Source organism: Watersipora subatra, chromosome 5 (assembly GCF_963576615.1).
Source record: "Watersipora subatra chromosome 5, tzWatSuba1.1, whole genome shotgun sequence".
In the NCBI taxonomy this organism is placed as follows: Eukaryota; Metazoa; Bryozoa; class Gymnolaemata; order Cheilostomatida; family Watersiporidae; genus Watersipora; species Watersipora subatra.
In genome coordinates this window covers 46,841,605-46,863,316 of record NC_088712.1, presented here as the reverse complement: position 1 = coordinate 46,863,316, position 21,712 = coordinate 46,841,605, and the positions used below count along the sequence as shown (strand labels likewise).

General features: G+C 34.4%; 1 protein-coding gene across 1 annotated transcript; it reads right to left on the bottom strand.

Moving 5' to 3' along the window:
• Nucleotides 1-13,171: 13,171 nt before the first annotated feature.
• On the bottom strand, nt 13,172-17,332 carry LOC137396426 (CUB domain-containing protein 2-like). Its single transcript, XM_068082703.1, has 4 exons — nt 17,188-17,332; nt 15,679-15,924; nt 13,959-14,112; nt 13,172-13,729 (listed from the first exon to the last, which is right to left on the bottom strand). The coding sequence occupies exons 1-4, from the start codon at nt 17,284-17,286 to the stop codon at nt 13,608-13,610; spliced, it is 621 nt and encodes a 206-aa protein (XP_067938804.1). The 5' UTR covers nt 17,287-17,332; the 3' UTR covers nt 13,172-13,607.
• Between the last annotated feature and the right edge of the window lie 4,380 nt (nt 17,333-21,712).

The following is a 21,712-nucleotide window of genomic DNA, read 5'->3' as shown; positions in this document are numbered from 1 at the left end:
TGCGCTATCGGGAACAGCTTAGATCGTGAGGAGACTGCTCAAACTCTCAGCTCTCTGGTAGGAAACCCGAGTTAGAGCAGAAATTACCATCCATACGGGTTAACCGGGGTGAAAAAACAGTTTTATATATATACACTGTATATCTGAAATCTAAAAGCAAATCTGAAACAATATTTATATATATATGTAGATATATATATATATATGTAGATATATATATATATATATATATATATATATATTATATATATATTATATATATAATTATATGTAGATATAATTAGCCATGGCTCTAAAATGACTGTAGTACCAACCAAAGCTGCTGGCTGCTGAAAAATTTTAGCCTAAGTTTTTTGCTTTATAACCGCCTTATGTATTTTGATTACTATGAAACATTAATTCAATATATAACTTACGATATTTACAAATTGCTTAGGTATGCATTGGTTTTTGTTACAAACTTGCTTATGATGCCTTGCAAGCATCTAAAGTCAAAAGTAGTTGTATGTATGTCAACTCCACTCATTCATCAGCAGAGAAATAACCAGGCAGTATCTACATGTACATCAGCAAATTTAGCTGCCGCTAGTTGTAAAGAGATTAATTTTTAAAATCATAGAATATAGCAGCGTGATAAAAGGTCTATGCTGATGGCAGACAATTTTGAGCAAGCAGCATTCGGCTAAAACTGAAGCATCTATACATGCCCGCGATGCATTCCAATGTTTGTTATAAAGATGCGATATGCATGTACACGTGTGTTAATTTACCTAGCTCGCTGTTGGTCTTGCGCCATGAGCGATCCTCATGTTTGATGAAAATGAACACACCTATTCTTAAATGTGAAAAAAGTGGTCAAGTAGTACATTGGTAATATCTGGCTTTGAAGTCAAATACGCAAGGTTGATTTCTATCGGAAGCAATATTTGTCCTAAGGATCTTTGTTTGGCCTTAGACAATTGAACATGGCTCTTATGAGAGTAGAGATTAAGTCTCTGTTAGCTATTTTTTGTTGACTAAAGTTACACCATAAAAGTTATTTCAATTGTGTGCATTTTAATTTCAAAGAGATCAAAGTTAAAATGATCTGTAAATTTTCCTAAAGCTAGAGATCGTTTTAACTCTTATTTTGGACCATTTTATTATAAAAAAAATAATTGTTCCCTAATGAAACTAATATCTTATATGACAAAAGAGCTCGAAATTACTTTGGCTATAAAAACACCATTATATGGCCATTCTAGGCACCTTAAAGGTAAACATTTGTGCGTAGTATGAATAATATGATTCATGCAATGATAGGGTAACCATGCTACCAGAGCTAATTGGTGTTTTTGTCTCAACATAGCAAACTTACTGTCACAACTGGTGTATTGCATTATCACTACAGCTATTATCGATAACCAAAAAATTAATTTTTCCTTTTTTGGAAAAAAAATAATCTTCAAGTGGTAATAAAGCAGGAAAAGTTAAACTAGGCAAAACAGCAAACAATAGCAACGCATTAGTATGTCGGCTGTAACCAGATAATAAAGTTTCAAAACTATTTTTCTGTGTTAGAAAAAATTAGTAAAACTGTATAAGCTCAGTGTAACTAGAATGATAGGATGAAAAATATTTTTGCCTTTATCGAATATACCTCTTTTCTACTGGAGCTCTGTCAACAGAGGTTTAGGTACCTGCATAATTTAGCTGGCTAGTAGAACCTTTTATAAAACATATTCTAAAATGGTATTCAGATTTTTTCAGTGCTTAGATTTTCAAATTTTGCAGCAATTTATTGATTCATGTGATAGACTATGCGCATGAGTCGTTTATAAACATGCAAAACACATGCTGATACATGCCATTTTTTTCATTGGAGAACTACTCACGCCAAATTTTTAAAAAATGTTATCAGAACTTATAGATATTTTTCTATCATGTGAGATTTTGTTTGTTGTTTTAAGTGGCCTGGCTGCAACTATGTTTTAAGATTGAAATAGAAAACGCTTTAGTGCAAGTAAAACACACAAAAGGTTGAGACGGAGCCAAAGCTCACCAAATATGACGTCAATAGTTACGCGTATTGTTTACCAAGTGAATGTCCAGCACTGCATGGGTAATAAAAAAGTATTTGCATAGAATATTTATTTTTAATTAGCTAAGCTTCTTTATCCAATAAAATAAGAGCCTTTCTATTCCCTTAAAGCCAGCATTAGAAAAAGCAATTGCATCATGCTCTTTCATTTAATCATGATCTTCAAGCGTGCTAACTGAAGTGTGAAAGGTGCTATTTTAACCAATTGACATTAAAGATTGGCAGGTTTAATAACTGTGATGTGTACAACTATTCTATTAGGACATGTAGTGTCATGAATAGTACGCCTGTCTGCAAAACTGAAGGTTGCAAGCTTAAGTGAGGTTGCAGGTTGAAGTTCATTTTTTATTATAGAAATAAAAATTTCCCTACGCAGTGAACTTTTCATTTTCATAATTTTACCGCTATAACTGGACACACGAACAACAAACAAACACTAAAATTTATTCAGATAATCAATAAATATATGACCTCATCAGTAGCAGGCTCTGATGCGCTTACACAGCATGTAAATGAGAACAACAGGACAATTTCTAGCCAACCTGTCTTTAAATCATTTGAAACATCTATGAAAATGTCTTTGAGGCTATATTCAATGTTTCGTTTTAACAGTCACGAGCAAATACAGAATAAACATATGCCACTAGAGACACACATCACTGCAGATTGAACTCATTAGTTGGTCTCATAATGAATGAGACAAACAGAGAGTATAACTATTGATATGATTTTTGGAAGCCTTTTTCTTCTGACTGTTTTAACTGCAATTAAGAAATTAAGATTTGTCAATTTTAATCTTGAAACATCCTGGTCACTAGATCGATTAAAACAATAAATGAAATCTCTACTGATACGAAAATATCTACACTTTCAGATAAAATAATTTAAAATTCAATGTGAGTGACTTCTTAAAGGTTGTTGCAATTTGAGAAATGGACAGGAACAGCCACAATCAAGACACTCACAAAGCAATTAAATTTAACAAGTGGAGAAATACGCTCAGGCCTACCTAATTAGTCAGAGTAACTTTAACCTACCAGTTCAATAGTTAGCAGCTCTAGCGATGACGCGGGCTTCACAGTTACAATGAGTAAAAGAGAAACAAGAAAACAGAACATCTGGAATCCCATTCTGCTGAATGATTAGGAGAGAGGGGAACTAACTATTTTCCCTCGCTAATCCATTCCTTCTACTCATGAAATTTATTAAATGTTGTTATAGTCAAACGAAAGTTGACTACTGACAACTTGCAGGAGAGCAACCATAATCTTTACTAGAACTACTGCTACTATAGAGCAATGCAAGTATAATCACTAATAGTACAGCTACAAGCTAACTGACGGTCATGAGTGATTGAGTCACTCTGACTGGTACTCATCACGCACCCTCTAAGTTTGAGCTCTTGCGACATGTTTTTTTTAGTTAATAGCTATAAGCCTCCAATGCCTGGGATTTTCTTTGTTTTCAACCTGATAGCTCATATATGTATGTTTAATAAGATGGTTTCTCAAAATACAGATAGAGTTTCAAAACAAAACAAGTTTTTTTCTCTTAGCTAAAGGCAAGGAGCATATGCGGGTGAAGTTTGGATGAAGTTGAAAAAATGTGGAAATGCATAGCATTTTATCTATTTAGTTTTCAGTTTTAATTTCTTTATCAAGATTTATTCCCTTTCTGCTGCATTTATGTCATGTTAATCTCAACTAGTTTTTTCTTGGAACTAAATATACCGTAACTATCTGCGCGTGGGATTTGGCAGATGAACAATTGTAGCAGGATGTCCTTCATAACACCACCAATGGTCCTTCTGTGATTTGAACCACTGACCTACTGATTATACGTCGGCGCACTAACTACTAAATCACGGATGCTCCGTTCACGCAGACTAACAGACAGACACAGATGACAAAGTAAGATTTATTAATGTAGATACTAGCCAAGTTTTTACTATTTATCGAGCAATAAAGTTCTAGGAAAATAACTATTCTCCATTCTCAGATTCAAAGGTTCTAAATCTTAAAACCAAACAAAACTGCAGTTGATACAGAGAATGGAAATTTGATAATATATCAACCAAGGATTTGGAAACAGATTCTAGTTCTAAGTACCATGTCCTGTGTGGATGCTGGTGATCATGTTTCTCCATATTTCCTATAACCATGACTTTTGTTGGCAGGTTTTAACAGCGGTTTGCCATTGTCTTCTGTTGGGTGTTTTTATTGAGACACCATCTTTAGTTAGCTGGCTATTGGCTCACAAAGGAGCTCCTCTTTTTTCAAAATTTACTTTTACTTTTGCAAGGCTACTAGCCCCCTCCCTATATCTATGCTAGAGCGAAGATAGAAGTGCTAGTTTAGTCGCCGATGACCCAACAAACATTACCAAGGTCAAGAAACAGATTAAGCAAGGAATTATGTAGAAAAAGTTACAACTTGCTCACTGATTAATCACTCTATAAAAGCTGTGCCTGTACCAAATGGTCATAAACATAACTTTTGAGGTTGCATTAATAGAGTTAACTTCAAAGTAATAGTCGAGCAATAAATCATGAGTTGAAGAGAATTGGTTAGCAACAGAATAATATCATTTTCAAATCTAGTTTAATAGCTAATAAAAATTTCATGTAAATGAACTGCTTTAATGATAAAACAACCACAAAACCTAACAAGTTTGTCTAAATCTTTAAAGTTTTAAGTAACAATGTTTTGTTGATGACAACTAGCATATATGTTAGATGGAACACAGCAAAATGCAATAACCTGCAAAGCATTCAGTTGGTCACATGAAACCAACTTAATTCTCAGCGATTCATACATGTAGATGCATGTGCACGCTGGCTTAGCAATTACATACTTAGTAAGTGTTAAAAAATGGATGGATTTGTTCAGTCCAAGAGTAAATAAACAGCAAAATATCTAGTCATATTCACTATTCAACAAATTAGTAAAGCAGTCGGAACAGCGGAACTAAGAATCAGTAGTTCGGTTATGTGTGCCTGTGTGCAAGTGTGTGTGTTTTATTTTATCAATTAGTAGAAATATAACATTAAACAAATTGAAGATGTAGTTATAATATTGATTGAGTTCAACAAAATAAATGAAAGCTTAATTCCTATTTATTAAGCCATGATGAGGCTTATATGTGCAGTAGCATTGCAGCTAGTCGAGGCACTTGGCCCACAGGAATTGGCACACTCAAACAGCAGGTTTTGATTAATCTAGGCTTAACTAATAGTTTTTAACATTAACTGTAAAACTATTAAATGCAGAGGTTTATAAGTCTATTGGAAGACTGTTCAATTGTGATGGTACTCTGTATTCAATTGTTTTTTTGATCTAAAGCAGTATAAAATAATGGTGAAGGTAGATTGGTGATTGGTAGATTTGTAGTGTAAAAAAGATTCACACTATAACACAAGATTTCTAAAAATCTGGCTTATAGTGTACATCTTTTTTGTTTTGTCATCACTTGAATAAAATTTGCTGTGCATGAGGAGTGTTGTTGAACTCTAGAGTATTAGGCTTTCATAACTCTCTACCTCTACCAGCCGCTGTGCCATTAAAATAGGTCAGTGAAGAAAAGGAATGTCACGGTTTTCATAGATGATTGACATTCTCTGATCACATATGCTGGCAAAGTGATATCTATTTAATAGCCTGAACCAAACCACTAGCCCTGACTACGTTACAACTGACAACAGGTGTTCTTCATTAGATATCTCCAACTAGATTTATTAGATGAGCAATTATATAAAAAATGGCAAAATTTTACTGCAAACCATGATGCATATCATCACTGAGTGGAGTTGCTTCCCTTGGCAACATAATGATAGTAGGGCAGAATGTGATTAGCATAGTTTTAATAACTTACAAACTGGTTGGAACCTTAAAGAAGGTTAATATTTAGTAAACGCCGTGTGTGTATGTTTGGCTGTCTCTTGAAGGCTGACGTTACAGGTTGGTATAAAATATTACTTCATCCAGGTTTTAAACTCGTGAAATTCAACTTTGTAGACAGACAATTTCATTTGGTGATCAATCACCGATCAATTCTGGCACTTCAGAATAGGTTACACCTGATGATCCCTCACAGTGCACCAGACTCCTTGAGTAATTGTGTAAAGAGCATACTTAAATTATACTTCAGAAGGCATGTTTAACTTGTCAAGCTAGTAGATTACAGAGCTAGTAGTCAAAATAAACAAAGACAGTAATATGACAGATCTATTTGTTTCTAACTTATGCAATATTGCTGGTCGATGAAAAACATTATTGGACAAACGTTTTATCAAGAAGATTTAAATTGTGAATATGACAGCAATAGTATTAGTGATGCTACTAGCAAAAAGTTACATTCAGTACATTTGTATACTGAGTGTAAATTTTTTGTCTCCCTGCAGTGACTGTACAAATACACATTGTTATTTGTGGCAAACAGTAAATAATTGTTTTTTGAAAGCTTCTAAAATTCGGAGATGAGTTTGCAAATTCCAAAATGTTGTGTAAAAAATATGACTGTACACTAAATTTTCTATTAATCTAAAAATGAAAATATAATATTTTAATCAAATTTTCGTGGCTTAAATTATATCGCTTAATTCTTTTTTAAAGCTGAGAATGGTTTATCCACATTTTTCTAGCCAAATATCAAGCAAAGATATCACGCTCATTCTTTTGCAAGTGTTGAATATTTAAGCTAAGAAAATCTGACATTAATGAAAACAAATCACATTGCCTGATTAAATAACTTGCATGCTGTTGTATTGAAGCTAAACTAAAATAATGTTCAGTTTTGAGTCTTAACATTAATTATGGTTCATAGTTTATAGCATTGCATAAAAACCTGCAATCTTAAGAAAAACCTGTAAAAGGCAACACTTTTGATTACGTAGCATTTAAATTTATTAGCTAACCAATTTTTTACGCACAATTTCCTAGCAAAATCCACCACTTGCTTTTCTGCTGGCTTTCACTCAAATATGCAGCCTTTTGAAGCTCTATAAGCTCCACTCTAGTAAATATTTGATAATCATTGGTGTATTGTGATTACCCATAACGCATCATGTATAAACAAGTGTGTTTAGAGTAAACAAAATCATTCTTATTGGTAAATGTGAGCTATATAGCTATACTTGGTGTATTGAGTGTTACATAGCTTTCTCTCTACCTTCATACTGATATTATGTAAGTTTCTATTGGATTTATTAGCACTGTCTGTTGACTAGCTTTGTATCTGAACTATGATAGACTATCACTTGGTGACTTTGAATAAAGCGTAGACAAGTTATCTGCTCAATGTTACGAGCCATTTTAAAAATGTTCATGTGAAAGGTGAAAATCTATCAGATATGATATCAAAACATTTTGATAAACTCTACTTTTGCAGATATTGTGATCGGTAACACAGAATGGAATTTTAAAAATGCTTCAAAAGATGTGCAGTTCATTTTTAATCTTGTATTTTTTACGGTGTACAAACAACTCGCAAATAAAAAACAGCCATCATAGAAAATTAAAAGCCTCTTTAATATTGGAAAATCTTTGAATAGTTATTTTTAATATAATCAGTTTCAGAAGCAAACTTTTCGGAAAGGAGAACTGGTCAATGCAAAGCAAATGCTACAAACAATGAGTGGAATGGCTCAACAGCTAATAGGGGATGTTGGAGGCTTCGTTGAAGTTTGGTTAGAGGAAAAGGTATTTGGTGAATCAAACAGTAGAGAAAGTGAAAGGAAGTAGATTAGACAAAAATGATTTTAAAAAGGAAAAAATCGATTATAACAAAAGTCGGAAGGTAGCACAAATAAGGTAGTTCCAGGTGTATATGCAAGGCTTCAGAAGCTTATTTGCATTTACATGCTTGACGAAACTTACAGAGGTGTCAGGCTATAAACTTAATGGAAAATCATATGTCACAACCTGCGTAGAGTTGGTTTTGAATGTGGCCTCAAAGGCTATGACCAAACTGATCACTAGTGTTTTCATTTGTGGGTGTGATTGACTTAAGAACTAATAAATACCTTGATGATATGCCATGAAACGAGCCAACTGCATGAGTCAAAGTAGTGTACAAATATTTGCTAAACTGCAGCTTGGTTACTAAAAATCTAGTTAGTTTAGCAAATACTGGAGTACTAGGACTGAAAGTAGTTCTTGATAACAGTTACTAGTATGATGACTGTCTACTGTGTTGTACGAGATTATCATGAGCGTTGATAAAGCACAGAAAACCGCTATCTGCACAATAATTCTATAATCCTAGATTAGTGTAGGAGTTAGACTATCAGCCTACCAAGATGAATCTCATGAGTTCAAGACCTGTTTGTAATAATCCTTTATCCTAACCTTTAGTCTCTGATCTTGGCTTCGGATGGTCAAACACAGCTTTTATTATGCTTAAAATTAAAAATGTTGTCGCGCATAGCATTGTGAGACAATTTTACTTTTAGTAATTGGCTCGCTGTCTGTCAGGAATCGACAATGACTTGCATCTTAATGATGTATGTTTCAGTCGAGCAGTATGTTAGCGAAGAGGTGACCCAGTTCTCAGTATTTACTCCTTTCGACACTGTCAGATTAACCTGGAGAGATACCTTTGCAAAACATCCAGTCTGACAGAATCAGGTAACCATTTCACTTGTCTAATGTGCAGTGGACAAAGGTAGATCTTAAATGTGCCCACATTGTAAGTGTGGTACACGGATCTTCCAAGTTATGGACTAGATACAAAAGACCCAACAATTTAGGGCTGAAAGCTTGCTGAGAGCTTTTTGTCAGATCAGCATTAAGCAGGACTTGAACCACCAACCCAATGGTTGATAGTTAAAGGCGCTATTACTAGGCCACCCTGACACCCTGTTTTGCTGCAACTTGTTACTCTTTAGTAATAAAGAGAAACAAAAAGAGAGTATTACTAATTCTGTGCTATGGTAACTACACTATGCTGTAGCAATGTGGTTTTATACTGCAAACAGCTCTTTCAAACGATGGGGCAACCACCTGTATGTGAGATGAAGTAATGCTTATTCGCACATTGGAAATGGTGTGAAACCATGTAGAATGTCAGGACCCATAACTTTGTGACTACAAAGTCATCAGCCACTCCTGAGAAATGTACATTAAAACTAATAGTATTGCTGTTGGTCAACGTGGAAAGATTCACTGTAAAATTGTAAAAAATAAAACTTGGTTAAGGAAAATAGATTAATAACCATCTATTGAAGTTTAAAACAACTTTCAGGAAAACAAATTTTGCTATAAAATAGAAACATATAGACATAAGAGTTATTCATAAACAACCAACTGTTTAGAAGTAAATAAACTTAGTTGTTATTGATAATCAGAGACTAAAGGTTAGTAGTCACTATGAAATGATCATTAAAAAGCAGCAGCTTAGACTGACGACTGAAATAATTTAACACCACTTGATTAGTTTTTAAAGTCTACTAATTAGATGAGCTAACAATAAAGTTGACACATTAGCTAGAGTTTTTTCAGACCTTTATTTGCAGACATCATCATAGGCTATTAGCTATGGGCTTTTAATCATTCTCCTATCCATAGGTTTGGGCTTTCAGTCATAGACCAATCCAAAAGCTTTTTCTAATGGAAGGCTGAATAAGAGCAGTGTGATCTGTTGTGAATATTACAGTAGATTTTGACATAATTACTAGGCATGTAGCAAATATTAGGTTACCAAATCACAGCTTTAATGATATGACATTAATACCATTGGTTGTCGTACTCTGTCAGGTGCCAAAAATTTTGTTGTTGAAGAACTCTTTGACTAATGATAGTGATGGTTTAATTAGATGACCAGGTAGCAAGAATTGAAAACTTTAGCTCTATCATAAATGAGAAGTGTTAGGAGCAGTAAACCTTGTCTTTTGTATGCTAGTTAAGTATTTCTGTGTTGGCAGTAAGCAGCGAAATTGACTTAACTGAAGAGAGTAAACAACTAGAAGGGCAAGGTAATCAAAGATATGAAAGGACAATTTGCCAAAAGTTTTAAGAGGCTTGCATTCCATACATATTGTTTATTTAGGAGCATGACAAATGATGCAGCTAATCAAACAGCACTCGAAAAACGAGGTTTGAACAGAATCAGTCAAATTTTTTGTGAGGGAATGCCTTATTTGATAGAAGTTACATCCATCGCTCGTGAAGTGAGAAAAAATCTTTAAAGATTAAAAAAAATTGGGTTAGGTCGGCAACTGAACATGGCATGTAGACAGTGTTCCTTAATTGACAGCCTTTGATTTGTGTGGTGGATTGTAGTTTCAAATAAGAGTAAAGCAGAACCATTTATCAAAACTTTTCAGAGTTGGCGAGAGGGTCACTCTAGGTACTATCGTATGCTAATAATTTATGCAACTCTACAAAGGTGTAATGTACAGCATCAAAAAATTTCAATGAAGCTATGTGAAAGTTTAAGATGTTTCCTGTAATCAGAGATGACTATTATTCTAGTGACACGTTGCCCAATGAGTGTGTGAGCGTGTGTGAGCGTGTGTGAGCGTGTGAGGGTATGAGCTTGGGAGCGTGTGAGCGGGTGAGTGGATGAGCGGGTGAGCGGATGAGCGGGTGAGCGTGTGAGCCTGTGAGCCGGTAAGTGTGTGAGTGTGTAAGTGTGTGAGTGTGTGCGTGATTGTGTGGGTGTCAGTATGTAACTGCGTGTGCATAAAAGCTTGAGGTGTGTAATCTATGAGCACCAAGAGTGTACCACTAGTTTGTAAAAAAAATGCCGGCTGTTTGTATGGTTCAAAAGGAAACTATTTACCAAGAAAGCTCTGGTACATTCTAATTCATATGCCAGGATACGAGTTATCATCAAAGCCAACAAGCTAGGACAGGCATAAGTAAGCTAGCATGAACATGAAAATGTAAATAAGAGACCCTGTAGCACATCTATTGTCATTTCAGCCAGATTGATTGACATACTATAGCTGAAGATTTTGTGACATAGGACAGTTAGTTAGTAACTTTTACAGGTCAGCAGACAATGAAATAGTCAGAGTAGTCAAACACCACAAGAGGACGGTAAAACGGAAGGTAATGATACCATCAAAATGATATATTGTTAATGACAAACGGTTTTAAATTTTAGTACATTATAACAAACAGCTGAATAATGAGGGAGTTATATTATCCCAGCACATTTACAACTATCATGTGAGGTGTAGAATACATAAAAGTTTCAGTAAGAAGTGATAAAAGAAAGGCTTAATATGAATTATTTAATTTTTAGATTTAGCTCATAGATCTATTCTTAGTCTTATAGCTTTAGTTATTTAGTCATAGACTTATTCCTAGATCTGTAGTTTAAGTCTTTTAATCAGATACTTCATCATAGGCCATTAGCTGTTGGCTTTTATTCATAGACTTATCCAACAGCTTTATTTAGAGCACAGGTGAAAATAAGCAACGCAATATTTTGTGAGCAGTAGCGGGTAACATAATTACTAGGCAAGTAGCAAATATTAGGTTAGCAGATCACTGCTTTAATCATTCGTTTTTCGTGACGTCATTCTATCGTTGTCCGCCATCTTTGTAGACAACTTTTATCGTTGAAAACAAGAAACATCCGCAATTAGTTTTCACGAACGACGCTGTTGTTTGCAATTTTTTATTATAATATCAAAACAACACCCAAAATATTAAATAAGAAAATGACAAACGTTTGTCTACAAATATGGCAACGTTTTCGCAAACGAGCGCATGTGCAAACGAATTGATGACGTAAAAAAACCGATGGATAGTAATTACTTGGCATGTATCAGATATTAGGTTAGCAGATCCCTGCTTTAATAGTGTAAATGACATTAATACCATTGGCCGTCATACCGTGTCAGTTGGCAAGATTTTAGAGGCTTATGATGAAATCATCCACTGTAATAGCTATATGTGCGGTTGCTCTAATATGCCAGTAAGCAGTCGATTGACGCAGGTGTTAGAGCATTGGTCCATCAAATCAAATGTTGTAAATTTAAATATTGTGCAAACTTACAGTTTTACCATTTCTCATTTAATTAGACCATCAATTTCCTTCTCAACACAGTCTCTGACAATGACAGTGATGGATTAATTAAATGAGAAATGTTAGAAACAGTAAACCTTGAATTTTGTCTGCTAGCTTTGTATTTCCTTACTAGCAGTAAGTTCAGTGATGCCTAGAATCGTTTTCATGGTCAACTCGATAGCCTGCAGGTGGGTGTTTGAGTTTGAGTTTGAGAAACCAGATTGAGTTTTAAAACTAATTAATTTTACTGACTTGCTGGAAGGCACGGAGCGTGTGCGTGTGAAGTTTGGATGCAATCGGTGAAAAATGTAGAAATTCATGAGGTTTACAAATGCTAACCTATATGCTTGTTTGCGCATGCACACACACATGCACACGCACACGCACCACACACCAAGCACTACGCACCACTCACCACTCACCACACACACTATGAAAAAGTGTTTTATCAATGTAGATGTGTGTGGGTCGTTTCTTATACTGTCAGAAACTTGAATCTAGGGTTTTATATAAGTTGATAGTTAAGGGGTGATGTGAGCTGGGCTAGCAAGGTTCGATAGATACTTTGGCACGCTGAGTGTTACATAATTTTTCCCTTTTTGCAATGTTATGATTTAAAACTATGAAAGGAAAAACAAAAGTATTGATCAATATTGTGAATTTTTTGGTTTTGTAAAGGAGTGATGATGAAAGATTAGCTACGTTCAAAATTGTTGATTATTGTCTCAAACACAAAGCATGAGCTTCATTGTTTTCAGTAAGCAACAACTTTACCAAAAGTTATATTGTTTTGAAAAAGAGTCATCATATTTTGCTGTGTATCATTGTTGTTCTCAAGTTACGGAAGTTTTGGAAATGCTTTGTTACAGCTTTGAGCCACCACATGATGTTAGGAGTAAACAACTTCATTTCTGTTCTTCTTTGATGAGTTGTGTTCCTTCAAAATGTTGTATGCCCTTTGACATCAACCCAATTTGTTTCAGCTACTTTGTACATAGCTGGAGTTTTTGCGTGCAGATTTTCGCAACTTGATAGATTTTCTGTATCTTAGAAGTGTAATTTATTATAATAATATACATGTAGCTTCACATTTTATTTTTTATTAATAGCAATAAAAAACTTAGCACTTATAAAAATTTGTTAAATCTTGTGTAATAAAAGACAATTAGGCCAACTCTTTCACCGGTGAAAATTTTTTCTAATGTATAAATTGTTAAAAGTTAAAAAATTACACCCTTTTGGCCAGCAAAAGCTTAAACAAATTTAAATTTGCTAGCTTGGTTATTTGCCAAAGCGCAGTTATACTCTCTATAATAAAATTTTAAATAATGTATCAGAGTTTTGCAAGGAATAAAAATCAATTTATGTTAGTGCCATCTCAAGCAGCAGAAGGTCAGCGTCAGCTTGCGTTCAAGTTTTATATTTTAGCTAATCTCTATGACGAGCAGATGTTATCAGATAGGTAATATTATGGTTAACTTGTCAGGAGCTGAGTGGAGGCTGATGAGCCTTACACGGTTTTTTTGCTAGAGTCAGGGGGTGATTGCTTAGGTTCATCATCCGTTGGCAAGCTCATAGGCTCCTCCATCTTTTCTAGGTCAACACATTCAGTAGAGTTGTCTACTCTTATTCCTATCAAAAAAATTATGATACTCCAATAGAATATTATAGCATAAAACATAACAGAATATAATATATAGCATAATATAATACTAGACTATGTACTATGTTACTTTGTATGAATTTCAAACTAACAATACGTGATATGCTGGACCAACACTCTAACACCTGTGTCAATATTATATATTGCAATACAATAAAGTTGAATAAACTTAAAAGGAAGTTAGAAAAACTGCCATACCTGCATATATTGCCATGAAGCCTCTATAACTCGCTGGGTATAAATCGCTGACAAATTCTAAGTACATGCTGTTTCCAGTGGAGTAAAGGGAAGGGGCAATACCGTGCCCACACCATAATTCAAATGGAGCCTCAGCAGAGTCTCCATCATGAACCTATTAAATAGATGGTAAAATTTGTGAAGCTGTTTGCCTTTTTTCAAAATCTTTTATTTGCACCATGATTGATAACATTTTAAAGCAACAACAAACAAAATATGAGATGTTTTGTTTGTTGTTTGTTGCATGGAAAATTGCCATGATAATTTAAAAAACGTTATTTTCAGAATTTTGGGGTAAAATAAAGTTTGCTTTAATTTTTTACTAAGCAAATGAATTTTTGATCTAGAATAGAAATAATTGTATCCTTTAAATTAATCATAACTTCTGCATATGAGGGACCACTAACAATATTTACTAGCTTCAGTACGTTTAGTTTGGTAGAAATAAATTTTAACCTTGAACAAGTTCAATTTAAAAAAGTTAAAAACTGTTAATTTGAGAAACTTTTTAATGGGGAAACTGTATTACCAACTCTTTACTGTGTTATGCATCAATTGTAACTATAAAAGTTAAATCTAAACTCTTGTACAATATTTAGCAAAATGTTTTTTATAAAATTATCTGCATTGCAGGAAGAATACCGAAGTACGTTAGAGAAAAACCAAAATCAAAATGCCACTATTGAAACAGCCATGAAGAAAATCTTTCCTAGCTCAAACAGGTGAGAGCTTCAAAAGTTGATAAATATAAATCCTACATGGCATCTTTAACTAGACAAACTTCATTAAAGATTGACTTGCACAAAATTCTAGTAGACTGTCAGAAAGTATTGTTATTTTTTATCATTTGCGATCGTTTTTGATGTTTAAGGTGATCGGACTGCTGATGCTTACTCCAGAAAGCGTTGGAGGGTAGTACAAAGCTTGGCCAACACATTTTGGTCACGCTGGCGCAAAGAATACTTGCAAACACTTCAAGCCAGACAGAAATGGACAGAAGCTACCCCAAACATTGAAATTAATGACATAGTCATCTTAAAAGATGAAACTAAACACAGAAACCACTGGTCGCTAGCCAGGGTTATAGCAACAATACCAAGCAAAGATGGGTTAGTTAGAAAAGTCAAACTACTAATGGCAGATAGTAACATGAACAGCAAAGGAAAACGTGTTTCACCACATTCTCACCCCGAGTAAGCATCAAATCGGCAAAACCTGCTCGCGGTTAAAATGCTCAAAAGAAACATATGTGTTTAAATGACATCATTAGTTTTTCGGCTGTCTGTCTCTCTCGTTATCGATATTGGCTATTGTGTTCAAGCTTCAGCATCACGCATCTCTATTTTGTCGGTCTCTTGCTTTTGTGCAACTATAGACGTCACATTCACACTTTTGTTTGAATCTGAAACTACGATAAGGCCTTGTTTAGTTTAATCTTAAACAATCCTTGTAGTCAGATCACCCCAATCATCAAAAACAGTCTTAAATGATAGAAATATAGCTATAATTTCTGATAAATTCAACTATGATTTGTATAAGTGCATCTTTGAGTTCTGATCACTAGCTCAGAATAAGAAAAAAACTTTCATGCTATTTAAAATGCTCTTACGACAAGACCGCCAGGTTATAAAAAGTAAACGACTGCTAACAAAAATAGTACGCACATAATAACGTTTCTGACCTTGACATAGTCGAGGCAGTATCTGGTGCCATCCTCACTTACGAAACTGTGCAAGCTTATCATTGGAACGAACTCAAGCTTGATTCGCTCATAGGGAGGAGACACCTGGATGTGCCACCTGCATGTTGTGTTGTCTGGATGATAGACTGGAAATCCTGGAGTATGGAAGTATCCGGTAGGAGCGGTGTAGGTACCCCCGCAGTCTAGTGGCCCCGTAGTTTGTCTTTTGCCTCTACTTACTTCTACCTGTAAAAAGTACAAGATGCTATATTAAAAAGCAAAATATACATGCACATTCAAAAAGTAAGTGTTTGTTGAGTTAGACGTTTATCTGGATTCTGTCCGCTGTGTTACTGGCAGCAGTTGCTATTTAAAAATCCTTAATTTAAAATCCTTTCTATATAAAAATCTTTAACTGAGTGCATGAAAAATGCGCACAATTTCGTTTTAACATAATTTAATTTTCGATAAACCAGTTTAAGATTTTTGAAAACATTAGAGCTTTATAAATGAGAAAAATGAAGTTAAGTAAATTAAAAAACAAACAAAATAAACAAAACAAAGCAATTATGATTGAATGCAAAACTATTGAAAGAAAGCACTCTCTGTTGTATCGGCACAAGCAAATTTGCCCCCACTTGCACTCAACCTAGTTCCATGCTTACAAAAACGATAAGTTTTTTTAAAAAACTTATTTCTGGTTTTTTCTCTTTTTTAAATAAATTAATTTCTACTGTGAAAAAATTGAATATTGTATAAACGATATTAAATAAAATTAACTTGTATGCTTTCATATCACAGCTAAACAATGAAACTGTTTTAGTTTCTAAACAATAACCTGTTTATGTTACCCTCTCCAAACACTTCTTTTGTACATGTCAGAGTTATTTCATTATTTTAACCTTATTTGATGCCAAGGTCCTACCTGTGAAATATCCGTCTATTCATTCCCTTGGCAGGTTTTTCAAAACATTGCCAATGATCTCACATCATAAAATGAATATTTAGCTTCAAAAACAAAAAGCATATTGAGACCGATTTGTAGCTTCCAGATCTACTAGCCCACCTACAGACCTGCCATGAGACAAGTCAATCACATCTTAGCTAGTTGAAGAACTGCACAAGATTTCGTTTTTATTTTTACATTTTTGTAGATATAAGAACGAGGTCAGGCAGACATTGAAAATGGGTTATTAAAATCCTGCTTTGATGACACGTATAAATACTAAAGTTTGCTTGCAGATTATTGCAGATTAGCAAATAAATATCTGCCTTAATTAGCAAACGCTATTTTTACAAAACAAAAACATGTTAGTGAGCATTAAGCTCTAGTAAGTTGATAATAAATTTTAAAATGTTTGAAATATATATAAATTGATTAATGTCATTCAAGTGCATGAACTAAAAACAGGTCTGAGATGAGAACATCTAAGCCTCAACTTTCAACTATCTGTTCAAAGCAAACAATCTGCAAACGAAACAGTAATTATGAAAATAAATAAGACTTACTAATCGACCTCTTCGTCCTCCTCTTTGATATACCTCTCCAGAAACTAGCAAGCACGCCCCTAAAATAACAAATAAAACAAGTTTTGTTTTAGAATCCATTTTAGAAAACCTATTTTTATTTGTTGTTAAAGAACCACCTGATCAGTCAGTAACAAATGCGGTGATTAACTGGACGAGTCGCTCTTTTATATGGAAAGACACTCTAGAGAAGGCACGTGGCTCAGCGGCAATAAACGCATAATTGGCAACTAACACAGAGTGGTTACTCTGATGCTGTAGTGGTATTGTAATAGTCGGTAGACACGAAACATGACATGTCAAATGAAGCATAAACTTTGCTTAATAGTGGCGCCACTAATAGGTACAGCCAACCCCTATTTATTTGAACTAATGCAAACTAGGTTGTGCCTGGATATTGAAACAATTTGGATACTGAAAATCGACCACAGTACTGTGTATTAAACAATGTAAATGGTGTCCCACATATACTCCAAAGCTACATTATGGTACAGTATACATATACAGTATATATGAGGAAATTACACATGGTTCTACCTGCAATAGGGTACAGTATAGTATTTTAATTATAATATTACTTGCAGTAATAATACCAAAGAAAAATTAAAGTGAAAAACTCTGGCTAGAAACTCGCTCGTATGCGTTGCTTGCATCGTCTGTTGCGAGAGCCACCGATTGATCAAAGTTCTCTCTCATCCGACAGACTCGGCGCATCAGACAATCGTCTAGACTCCATATGATGTCTGGACTATAGAAATGTAAAATCTAAAAAAGGGTTGGCTGTATGTTACGCCTACAGATATTGCATATGACATAAACCATAGCTTTTATCAAACATCAAATTAGTTGATATGGCCACCGGAGTTTGTGGAAGTTTTCATTGTTATGATATAAACGAGTAACTGCTTTAGTTTTAGAGGTGCATATAGTTTTATAAGCAAACTTTAAATGAAGAAGAAAGTAATATCTGAGCAACTTATAAACTTAACAAGTAATACATCAAAGGAGTTTTTAATATTAGTAAAATTATATGATGTAATGGCAAAATAAGGATTTATAAGATGAGTTTAGTTTTTTAGCATTGCTCGGTGAAATGGGCTTGCATATTGTTCAAATAGAAGTCATCATAGAAAAAACATCCTCTGATGAACTATTTTATGTAACAATGGGAAGTTTCGACGGTGCCGAAACTTGTGAGCTGGTCGGTACATTTCTACTCCATCAGATCACAACAAAGTATGGTAACAACTTTGGATTGTACAAAGATGATGGGCTCGGCATAGTGGAAGGTTCAGCACGTAATGCAGAATCTATGAAAAAAGATTTCTGTGCTATATTCAGCTCGTATGGACTAAATATTACCATCAATGTTAATAAAAGAGTTGTAAACTTCCTTGATGTTACCCTCAACTTAGACAACGGTAAACACATGCCATACATCAAACCCAATGAGAGACCAGTGTATGTCAACAAAGAATCCAACCACCCACCTGGCATAATCAGAAACATCCCAGCAAGTATAAATAAGAGGCTCTCTACAATTTCGTCTGATGCTAAATGCTTCAATAAAACAGCAAATATCTACCAAGAAACACTAACCAAGAGTGGATATAGCCACCAACTAACATACCAAGAACATCTATCTACATCTGAAAACAGACAATGCAAACGGAGCAGGACGATTACATGGTACAACCCACCTTACAGCAGTAATGTCTATACTAACATCGGCAAACTCTTCATCCAACTAGTCAAGAAGGAATTTACGACAAAGCACCCACTACATAAAATATTTAACAGCAACAATATCAAAATTAGCTACAGTTGTATAAACAATATAAGAGAGCCCATCAATGCTCACAACAAAATTATACTGACAGCCAACACCGCAAATGAAGACCGAACATGCAACTGTAGGAAAAGAGAAGAGTGCCCGATGAATAGAGAATGCCTGAAAACATCATTAATTTACCAGGCTACTGTAAAAACCAACACCGATTCACCAGACCAAACATACATTGGACTAACAGAGAACACTTTCAAGACGCGATTCACTAACCATAAAGCTTCTTTCAACCACCCATCTAAGAGAAACTCTACTGAACTAAGTAAATATATATGGTCACTAAAAGACAATAATACCAACTACACAATATCATGGAAGACTCTAAGACATGCTAAAGCATACAACACTATCTTCAAGATGTGTAACTTATGCCTATGGAAGAAATTCTTTTTTATTTACAGACCATCACTAGGCACTCTTAATAAACGTAACGAGCTATTATCATCATGCAGACATTCATCTAAGTTTTTGCTACGTACTTGTATCACTTAACTATTTAGCTTTTGGCTTCTGTACACTCATCCAATTATCAGCTTATCTAACTCCGCATAACAGCGTATTTATTACTGGTGTATGAAATTCATTTTAGACATTTCATCTGAAGAGTGTGATACTTATTGTACCACATGAAACTATTAGTAATAAAATGTTTAACTTATAGAGTGAAGTTCCACTTATACATATTCTATATATATATATATATATATATATATATGTATATATATATAAATATATATATATATATATATATATATTTATATATATGTATATATATATAAATATATATATATATATATATACATAACGGGAACGCATACACTGAGCGGCATAATCATGTTGCAGGTATTGTTTATAGAAGTCTATGTGATGAGTATGGCCTTAATAAACCACAACACTGGTGGAAAGCTCCTGGTAAGGTGAATGAAAATGACCGCGCTAAGATCCTCTGGGACTTCTACATCCGAACTGACAAGCATGTCCTAGAAAACCAACCAGATATAGTGGTGGTAGACAAGGAGAACAAGAGGGCTACTATAATAGATATAGCAGTAGAAAAGAAAAAGAAAAGGTAGAGAAATATCTCCCTCTTGGAGAAGAAATTGAAAAATGCTGGAATGTAAAAACAACTGTAATCCCAGTAGTCATTGGGGCACTGGGCGCAATAACACCGGCGCATAAAATGTGGCTTGCCCAAATACCAACAACAATCAACTCAGGTGAGTTGCAGAAAAGTGCGCTATTGGGAACAGCTAAGATCTTGAGGCGAGTGCTCAAACTCCCAGTTCTCTGGTAGAAGACCCGAGTTAGAGCAGAATTTACCACCAATAAAGGGTATCCGGGGTGAGGAAACAATTTTATATATATATATATATATATATATATATATATACATATACATCTATATACATCTTCAATATGTATATAAATATACTTTTTTTAATAATATTGAAAACTAATTTGATGTATTACTTATTATCTATATAAATTTCTCAGATATTTATTGCTTCTTCTTTAAAAGTTTGCTTATGAAACTTTATGCACCTCTAAAACTATAGAACAATTGCTTATTCATATCATAATAATGAAATCTTCCCCAAACTCTGGTTGCCATATCAACTAACTTGATGTTTTTTAAAAGCTACGGTTCATGGCATATGCAATACTTGTAGGCTTAACATACAGCCGACCCTCGCTACTTTAGACTTTACATGTCTAATTTGCAATTGTCCAGAAAACATGCGGTCTATATGTATGTCGGAAAGTATGTCGGATGAGGGACAACTTTGATCAATCGGTGGCTCTCGCAACAGACGATGCAAGCAATATGTGCGAGTGAGTTTCCGGTCAAAGTTTTTTACTTTAAATTTCCTTCGGTATTATTACTGCTAGTAATATTATAATTACAGTATAATATTATACTTTACTTTAAATTAGCAGGTTTAACTATATGTAACTCCCTCATGTATACTGTATATGTATATTGTACCATACTGCAGCTTTGGAATATGTGTGCGACATCATTTAGACTGTCTAATATAAAGAGCTATAATTGATGTTCAGTATCTGAATTGTTTCAATGTCCAGGCATGACCTAGTTTGTATTAGTTCAAAAAATAGGGGTTGGCTGTATCTATTAGTCACACCATTTTTAGGCGAAATTTACGCTTCATTTGCCACGTTATGTTTCGTGTCTACTGATTCTGACACTACCATTACAGCATCAGAGTAACCACTCTGTGTTAGTTGCCAGCAATGTGTTTATTGCCGCTGAGCAACATGCCTTCTCCAGAGTGTCTTTCCATGTAAAACAGCCGCATTAATCATCGCATTTGCTATTGACTGCTCAGGTGGTTTCTTAAGAAGAAGTAGAAAAAGAAGAGGAGGAGGAGCAGGTCGATTAGTAATTGTCATTTATTCTTATAAGTAGTCGCTGTTGCAGCTTGCTTGCTTTGAACAGATAGTTGAAAGTAGAGGCTCAAATGTTCTTATGTCAGACCTGTTTTCAGTTCATGCACTTGAATGATGTTAAACGATTTATATATTTCAAACATTTTTAATATTATTATCAACTTAATAGAGCTCGATGCACACTAAAATATTTTTGTTTTGCACAAATAGCATTTGCTAATTAAGGCAGAAGTTTATTTGCTAATTTTGAAA